Source organism: Echinococcus granulosus (assembly GCF_000524195.1).
Source record: "Echinococcus granulosus chromosome Unknown EG_S00082, whole genome shotgun sequence".
NCBI classification, from domain to species: Eukaryota; Metazoa; Platyhelminthes; class Cestoda; order Cyclophyllidea; family Taeniidae; genus Echinococcus; species Echinococcus granulosus.
In genome coordinates this window covers 241,759-251,048 of record NW_020170462.1, presented here as the reverse complement: position 1 = coordinate 251,048, position 9,290 = coordinate 241,759, and the positions used below count along the sequence as shown (strand labels likewise).

The following is a 9,290-nucleotide window of genomic DNA, read 5'->3' as shown; positions in this document are numbered from 1 at the left end:
AAGCAGGCATTCCAACAGTTAATGGAGTTGTTTACGAAAGAGGTGACCTTATTATTGGAGAGGAGGGCTCATCAAAGGCAAATTCTCACATCTGTGGCCTGATGACAAAAGAGAAGGCAGGAACGAGAAGAGAAGGGATAGAAGATGAGTATGGGGCAGGATGGACAGAGGAGAAAGGAGAATGAGAAAGAGACCACCCTAGCTGAAAAAAAAACAACTCATCGTCCTGTGTGGTTTTATGGTTCCTCAAAGTCACTTCCTGTCCCATCCCTTATAGCCAACGTGAGAAGCAAAGGCCTCTGAGTATCAACACCAACATCCAATCGCGTTTGGTGACGTGTGTCACCTTTCTGTGTCATTCCATCTTCTCTCAAATGGCCTTCCACCTATGTGGAGTGGAAATGTCACTCTCTAAACGAGAACACAAACAGACGAGCATGGATGTCAAAGGAGACAAAGGAGGGAGATGAACAAAGAGGAGTGACGGAACAAGTCTTCCCTCAACAATGGTACCACCACTACCACCAATGCCATCCCCTCCACGGACGACAATACCTGACATGTCAACGTGGGTAGAGAGACGAGTTGACAAAAACAGACAACAAATATTTTCGGACATCCTTTGAAAAGCAAATGCTATGTTTCCTTTACACACTTTCCTCTCCCGTTCTCACCCTCCATCTCCTCTTGTTCCCCACCGCTTCCTCTCACCCTACTCTTGTGCCATGACGCCATGAGAGTGATTTATTTGCAGCGCCATCTCTCCATTCCTCTCCACCCATCCTCGCCTCCACTCCATTCTACTATGCTCTACTCTACTCTACTCACAACACCTCATGAAAATAAGCAGCACAAGTGGTTGTGGTGGGTTCGTGGTCACCAGCATCAACTGCTAGCGCAATGCTGACCAGAGGGAATGCAAGTGTCATGCAGTGGAGAGAAGTGCAGTGCACCTACCCAAGTTAGGAGGTGCATTTGCAAAATAACTTAGATCCACCACACCCCAATCAACTGCCGCCCCTTCCTCCCCCTCCTCCTCCTCCTCCTCCTCCTCCTCCTCGTCCGCCACCGCCATCGCTATCACGGCCACCACTACCGCCTCCACCTGGAATAAACTATGCAAAGTGACCAAAAGTGCCTCCTCGTTGGTGCTACTGTTCTAGCCCACCCACTTGGTCATTGTCAGGTCACATTCACTGCAGGACGATGAGAGTGATGCATTCCTTCACCATTTGGCGAGGCATAACTTGGAGGACATGCTGCCCTCACATACATCCATCCAGCCATCCATCACACCAGTCACATCCACTCACAGCACCTCTATACTGAGCAACCAAGTGTATGCATGGGAGAATCCCACTTTTACATCTCCTACCACTACCATTGGCGATGGAGTGAGAGGTGGACGCTATCACGCCACTTCTACTCAGTATCGTACCCTCCTCCTGTCACTCAGGTTCAGTCCAACCACCAAGTGCTCTTCCCAACCATCGTCGATGCATCGGAGCGACAGATGTGGCGTTCACTTCCTCATCTCCTCATTCACTTCACCCATTCACTCAACGTTGGAGAAGAACACTTGCATTTTTTAATTTGAACACACACTTATCTTCCTTCGGTGGACAGCATGATGCTGAAGTGTCGTAGGGTGGGGTACAACAGCGTCCTTATGGCCTCTGCTTCAACTTAGTGAGGAGAGTCCTCCTTATCCCACAGGAGGATCATCTCACCTCACTCGGAAGGCACTCCGCTACATACACGAGATGGGTAATACTACCTTCCTCCTCTTTCTACATCGCATGCACGAAATCGCCTCCTTCAGCCCTCCTATTCAGCACTAAAGCACTCCCTTTAGAAGACCGCGGCTTTTTAGCAAGGGCAAAAGAGAGTTCTGAAGTGTTTAGGTGAAGCGAAAGGCAATAGTTAATATATGGTGAAGCTAAGAAGAGCTTCCAACTTCCCCATCAAGGTGAAGCTTAAATTCGTACTCTTTGAACCTGTCCCAACATTCCACTTTTAGGCTTTCTGATAAATTTTGTCCATTATTTTTTTCTCCAAGAAGTAATCTGATACTTTACCCATTGAAAAGTGGAAAATCGGCAAATTTGTACGTATTTTACGCATTCACTTCAGTGAATAATAATGAATGCCTTGATCAAAACTGTCTCCCCAATCCAACAGCCAGACGAACAGACAAAGATTCTTCCCAGCTACATTTGGACTTGATCCTCCTTTTAAAATTTGTGCGGATAGAGGCCTTTAAGGCCTTTTTATGGCTTAGCATCCTAATAGCTGTGTTTAAATTATGTGGGCGGGTAGGCTGTATTTCCGTCTGGCGGTGTGGCGCCTGCGAAACATGCTAAATAGCCTTGCGGGCCTCCTCCACCTTAGTAATATACTGCCCTTTCTTAGCTTGTCAAGATAGTAGAATTTTGTCCGGAGCGCTCCAGACAGAGCATCCGTTATTTCATTCACGCCTGGCCGAATAAATGTCGAAAAGTGTGTTTGATAGACTAGACAGTTGACTATTCAACCTACAGTTAAGATCAAAATGTGATTTATTTTACCTAGGATTGATAAAGATTGCCGTGAGTTTATTGGTGCGCCTCATCGCAGTGGCATCTTGCATCATTTAGGTAATCACCATGGAAGGCAAAGGTATACATCAGGTTGTAACTGATCCGATACACTCTACCAACTTCTCCTATACTACACTAGGAGTAAAATGGGTAGAGGGGGTGTGACTCTAGCCTTTCTGCCAAATTAATCAAGTTTAACTCGGTTCCATAGCTCTAGTTGCAGCAGCTTATCGTCCGATTTGTTGTACAGCTGCGCCGGGATGTACCACTTCTAACTTATTGTGGAGATAAATGACTGTGGGATTTAAGCGTTTTGCTAAGGCAGATCCTCGATTTCAGATAATGAGGAATTACATTAATAGAGGATTAACCTGTCAGGAGGTTCAAGCTTTTTTGACGAGAGTGATAAAATAAAACATGCCCCGCGCTGCTTGCCTCCACTGGGAGAGTCGTGGGGTCTAACAGCTGAGTGTATCTTAACCAGATGAAACAAAAAAAACAGACGACAGTAAAGCTTGACTTACGCAATAGAAATGCGCTGCTTTTAAATAGTTTTCCAACTGGCTTGTGATGTGACAAAAATGGTTTTTGTAGTGCAACGCAACGTGGGATGAGTCTAAGTTGGTTATCCTTGGTTAAGTGTCATCAGTTATCGCTAAGTGATTCACTCACTGCCCAGTAGTAGGAGTCAGTCCATATTTCTGGGACTTCTGGGGCTGTCGAAACTTCATCCTCACAAGTCTACTCAAGCATTGTGTGTACGTGTGTGCGCTGAATTATAGACAAGTTGTTCACCCGAAATAAGTCACTTAGTGGAGGCCAAACCTTCTTCACGATAGAGATGCCTTGATTTGGTACAACTAAAGTGTGTTGAAGAAGAAGAAGAAGAACGGGAAACAAGCCTTACAGAAAAAAAACAAAGGATAGGTGAACCAGTGAATGCTCATCAGTATGAAGGCTGACACGGTGATTAGGATAGGAAGTAGAAAGAGGAAAGGAGACACCCATTCATCCCATCCTTACTTTCTCCCTCATCTTCTGCATCCCCATGACGGTGACACTTTATGAGTCATAATTATTGCCTTTTCTTGCTTTTTGACCACTGCACAATATCGCATCACCTCACATCACAAGACCGCATGTGCGACGGAATAGGCAGTTGGTAAATGGAGCCGCTGAAACAGAAATATAGCTGCATTTGTTAGTTAAATTTTTTAAAGGTAAAATATTTTACAAAATTATAGACTGCGATGAGGTTGTATCTCACTGCGGAAGGGTCATAAGCAGTCGATTACAGTGGTGCTTATTCTAACAAACATATGTTGTGTTTCAAAAGCTCGTCGTGATTATCAAAAAGTTGCAGGGGACTCTACTCAAACTTATCTAATTGCTCCATTGATTTATAAATATAAGGCTTCAACAACCAATACAAGCGCAAAAGTTGGTTTCAATGCGTAACTGAACAGCTACCACAAGCCACCTTCTAAAATCAACCTCTAAAATAACAGTTGTGCGACATTGTCCCTTTATTTACATCAAAAGCACACTTTGTAATAAAAAATTTAGTGAATATGGGATAATCGCGTCAACTTCGGCTCCTTTACCGGTCGTGTGGGGACAACTTGAACACCGACCGTCATGCTTGAATGCATGGTAGACTCATTCAATCAGTACTTGCATCATTAAAACAAACAAAAGTATAATAAGCAAATTTAGGAGCTGCAACATGCATCCTCTTCAGGAAGGCAAAAAAACCAAATCCAGTAGTCTAAGAAAAAAATGATAAAAATTAAGGTAAACAAAATTTTCAAAACTGGTATTTCATTATAAGCTCTCAATAACAATGTTTGATTTTGTTGTTTAACATTGCAGCCACACTTTGAAAATATCACAAATGCTTTAAAATATTAGATAAACATTCCCAGCTTTGTTTGGCTTCTTTTTTTCTGAAATCCTCACTTGTTAATTTTCACCGAAAAGAAAACGCTACATAGGTGATATGCCCTTTCACTTGCCGAACATAACAAAACACACTATTGAATCAGTACCGTAGCAAGTAATCTATTTTAAAACATGCAAAATTTCCTTTTCAGCATGTTTATTAAGCCTTAATGTTAAGGCGATTTCAGAAAGATTATATCTGTCACTTTTCACAATTAAACGAATAATTTTAGACAAATAACAGCCATCATAATCCATTTTTAAAATGAGTTAAGCTACTTTTTCATTTCTTTTTGCTTACTGAAAAATTATCTAAAATCTCCCTAAAATTTCCTCCCGATTTGTATCCTGAGTTGATCAAAAAGTATCAGCACTGATCAACTCACTCTAAGAAAGATAACTTATGTTAGTTATTCAGTAGTTTATGCACAAATTCTGTCAGAGTAGATAAAAACCTTTCAAATGTATCCATTGTGGATGGGGAATTTGACTTTCAAAATGGTCTTTACCGTCACTCAACAAATTTGGCCAAGTATCAAAAACGTAAGTACATATCGGTAACTCAAATGCAAGGTAAATACGTTCAAATCTTTTCTTTGAATTGCTAGGAAACAAAATTATCCCCTTACATACACTTGAATAATTGGAAAATCCCTGATATTTAACCGACCAGAGGTGTCAGAAATGCTCGATCACTTGGTAAAGAAAGCATGCATTTATTAAAACGATTTGCTAAACAGAAAATATCTTTCTCCTTTGGGCTCTCTTTGACACTTGATTTATGTCATTCTGCGGCTGACGCTTTGCATTGTGAGTTTAAACCACGGGTAAATACGCTGCCATCACTCACAAGCTCGCCTGGGATTCTGTCGGTTTGTGTGTGTGTATTCACGTCCACCGCGCGTGGCCTCGGAATTAGGCTGTTACCACCCTCTTCCCCCTCTCGCCCTCCCGACGCTACTTCTGACCGCAGTGTCAACTAGCTCCGCCTCCTCCCGCCTCCTTTCCACCGACCTGATTTACCGGGCACTTTCTCCCGTGCTCTCGTTTTTCGGACACCACGTTTTGACGGAAAGGACGGTGGGAAAATCTTGTGACTCAGTTCCTAGTCTCTTATCCCACCCCTCCACCCCCCTCCCGGGTCGTTGGAAAAACAAGATGCGTAAGGAATCAGAAATTGTGGTAACCTGTAAGGCTGGGAGAATATGGGTCAGAATGCCTGGGCCATTACGTACCTATTTTCCAGCGCAGATGGATGGATAGATGCTGTGATGGCCTCCATGAAGGCGGCGCGGAGCTAATAGTCTTGACTGTTAATGAAGGCCATTTCAAACCCCTGTGTCTGGTGACGTCTTTTGAGAGGCTATCATTCGGCATAGGATTTAATTGGCATTTTGAAATTACATCAAGCTGCAAAAATAAATTCTAGTTGCGCGTTTGTTTGAATGCACCTTTTTGGGTAGCAGGTGGGCAATTTGGGTCGGCCCAAGGACTGAGGAGGTGGAGGGGGCCGAAGAGGAAAAGTAGGGAGATAAACTTCTATTCCTCCACATAACCTTTACCTTTGCAAAACCTTAGACCCCTTTTCGATTCAGGGCTGTGAAACAAAGGTTAAAAGGTCAAACTCGGGAAAATGTTGTGGTCTACCGGTCAGACCATTTTTTCACTGATCTGCATGCGTTTGAGTGCTTTTATTTAGAGCGGAAAAAAGAAATTATAACGTCCTCTTATTCCTCCCAAAGTTTGCATCTTATCGGCTATACTTCCTTTATAAAGGGTCTTTTTTCTTCAGAAATTTGGCAAAAACCTGGCTGCCTCAGTGACATCAACCGATTGACTTGGAAGTTGACCACGTCTGTCATTGCGATTTTGTCTTCACACACCACGGTAAAATTGGAACAGTTCTCTCTAGGCCCATCAGATATCAAAAGGAAGGAAAATCAGAAAGAGAGAAGACGAAAAAGGGAGAAACTTTATCCCAATTTATTCTAATGTAAACCTTTAAACGCCTAAGCGGTGGTCGCTGCTCAAACACAGGGATGGAGGTGGATTACATGCGCCTCACAGCTTGGGAAAGATCAAAGGGAAGAGCTGTGAACTAAAATAAGGGCTTATTTAAAAGCAGCAAGCATTTTTGTTAACCCATTGTGGTGCCTCTAGACTTCGCTGAAGACGAGAGAAGGCATAATATTCAGGCAGAATAGACATTGATAGCGGACAGAAAGGCGTGGGGGCTACTGGTATGGTCCGGAGGCCAGTCCATCTGGCGATGGTACAGTAGCGGAGACCCAAGGCGGCTCCTTTACCACGAACAAGAGTTAAACACACAATTAACGTGTTATACTCTGGACTCTAATGGAGCTGATCTTATAGGTTCGATTGCCCTATCTGGTAGAAAACTTATCATGGACACAACCATTTAAGGCTGTTTCCAATTATCTGTCATTAATGGCTCCCTTTCCCCCAGTATCCTTTGACAGATTCCTTTTGACTGGAGATAACTTCAACCAAGCAGTCAATTAGCGTAGGTAAAGACAAAGGAGGAAAATAGGTCTTTGATTTGCATCTCCCAACAATGACGACTAAGTGGAGGGAGAAGGTAGAGAAAACCGTAAGAAGAAAATTCTACTTTTTTTCTTTGGTGGACGATTTTGAGTCGATTACCTCCTTCTGATTACCAAGTTTGTAAAAGAGGGAAATAAACTTTAAACTTGGAAGGAAATAATGCAATTTGATGCACCTAACTTTCTCTCCGTCCGTTCTGCTCCGCTCCCTCCCCACCGCACCATGGCCCGCAGCTCCACCGCCCCTACCCCCCCGCTAAACGTCTAGCTTGATTGATGGATTTACATAAATAGCCACGTGATAAATTATGCAAGGGAGTTTTTCTTACTTCGTGTTTAATTTTTTGTACATCCCTTGATAGTTTGCTTGGACGGGAGATTATCTGCCTTCTGATCTGCGCTATCGCTCTGTTAGATGGGGTGGGGAGACACTGACGGCCAGACGCCTTTAAATTACCCCATTCACTGGCCAGATGTTACCCTGCCTCTCCCTCCTCTCTGCAATTCTATGCAAAAGTCAGGGAGACTTTTTCTGCTAGGTGGGCGGGGTGAGTGAAAATGGAACACATGAGAGACCACAATGTGGAGATTTTTTCCGACTCTTTATACACTGGCAATTGTTGTTTTTTGAAGCAAAAAAATGTAAAATTAATAAGTTACTCTGCTTTACTTAAAATAGCATGCATTTGGAGAGATAAATTTCACTTAGCCATGTTATTCTTGAGGAGGGTGTTGGTTTAATCCCCTCCTTGAAGGAGGCCTCGAAATGCAGTCCCCCTTCAGATGGAGTGGAGATTAGCCAGCTAGAGATCAAGAACAAACAGGGCACGTCAATAAATCTTTACAAAAGCTTTCCTTTTTTGCGGATAGACACCTTTAACTCGTACTTTTTGATAATTTCGGCCAATTATTCGATAGGATATGCACCAACACCCTTTGACAAGATAAAGACTCTCCATTTAGTGACCACTTTTTCCTCTCTTCTCCTAAAGTACCTCCGGATGACATGTGTGAGAAAAGAACCTAATTAAAGGAGACAAAGTAAAACGCTTTTTAAAAGTAGAAATTGGACACATTTACTTTTTCATGCACTCACTTCTGAGGTGTCCGATTAACCGTCAGCGCCCATTCACTCGATGCGTAAATTAGACCACCGAGGAAAGAAAGAGAGGGAAAAAGGTGAGGAAAATGCCTTTTGCGGTGAGGGAATAAAGAGATTTAATTTTTTAAGGCTTCTGTTTTACCATTTTTTGATTTTTTGGCAACATAATATATGCTACTTAATTGATAATAAGTATTTAAAGGCACGCATTTTGAGTGGGGTGGAGGTGATACTCACTGGTCTTGTTAGCTACGGGCTTTTACTCGCCAGGAAATTGGCCTTAAGTCTGAGGTAAGGCCGATTCCACTAACAGCTGAACAGGATGAAACACCGAAAAGTGAGGTACACGAAAGTTGGCTAGACATTTGCATTTCCGAGATGAAAATTGAGATTAATGAAGCCACATCTAAGCAGAAATTTGTTGCTTGCGGGTAAAGTTGGGAATTTAGCCAAGCTTTTACTACCTTTTGGTGTATATTCGTCTTGTGCTACTCCTGTTCTATCTGGGAAACTACATCCTCCGGATTGTATAGGAAAGGTGAAATGGTTTAGAATCTGAAAGCTTGTAGAAAGCATAAGGGATATCAGAGATAAAAAGAGGAGAAATTGAATGGTGAGGCAGACGAAAGTGAGAGTAAAGCTGCGTCTCTACTCTACCAGCATTCTGGACCCCTGGATGGGGAAGACTGGCTAGAGGAAGGAGCTGCGCACTGTTACGACATTTGACAACTAATTTGGGATGATCTCATCCTCCCTCCTCCTCCTCGTCCTCCACCTTCTCCTCCTAAAGGGTTGGCGACGCCTTTTATTCGCTCACTTACGAGTTTCGTCCCATCTACTCTAAACAGCGGTCACCACTACGTGTCTTCAAGCATTCGAGCAGTCAGACCCTTCCATTTAGGGAAAAAACCAATTCTGCTACCAGCAAAGCACTCATTTTAAAGAAGGTAATGGGAGGCAGGATTGTAACAAATGCTCAGCTGGAGGCGAGAGAAGGCATTAAATGTATTGAAGCAGACTGAAAGTCAACTCCACTTGTTGCCTTTACCTCGTGACAGTTCTCATTCGTCGTGGATGTAGCAAGTGTTAAAGCGGACGTGCCGC

At 43.1% G+C, this 9,290-nt stretch overlaps 2 protein-coding genes across 2 annotated transcripts in view; both read right to left on the bottom strand. All coding sequences in view use genetic code 11, as the record gives it.

The window, feature by feature from the left end:
- Window positions 1-4,778, bottom strand: part of EGR_07623 (hypothetical protein) — a gene marked incomplete at both ends in the record, with an annotated part of 6,906 nt that extends 2,128 nt beyond the window's left edge. Inside the window, 3 exons of the mRNA XM_024496872.1 lie at window positions 3,405-3,481; window positions 4,254-4,347; window positions 4,653-4,778. Coding sequence (XP_024348728.1) covers window positions 3,405-3,481; window positions 4,254-4,347; window positions 4,653-4,778 — 297 coding nt within the window. The remainder of the gene's footprint in view (window positions 1-3,404; window positions 3,482-4,253; window positions 4,348-4,652) is intronic.
- Window positions 4,779-4,958: 180 nt separating this feature from the next.
- Window positions 4,959-9,290, bottom strand: part of EGR_07622 (hypothetical protein) — a gene marked incomplete at both ends in the record, with an annotated part of 6,846 nt that continues 2,514 nt past the window's right edge. Inside the window, 5 exons of the mRNA XM_024496871.1 lie at window positions 4,959-5,144; window positions 5,191-5,285; window positions 7,972-8,107; window positions 8,329-8,363; window positions 8,651-8,741. Coding sequence (XP_024348727.1) covers window positions 4,959-5,144; window positions 5,191-5,285; window positions 7,972-8,107; window positions 8,329-8,363; window positions 8,651-8,741 — 543 coding nt within the window. The remainder of the gene's footprint in view (window positions 5,145-5,190; window positions 5,286-7,971; window positions 8,108-8,328; window positions 8,364-8,650; window positions 8,742-9,290) is intronic.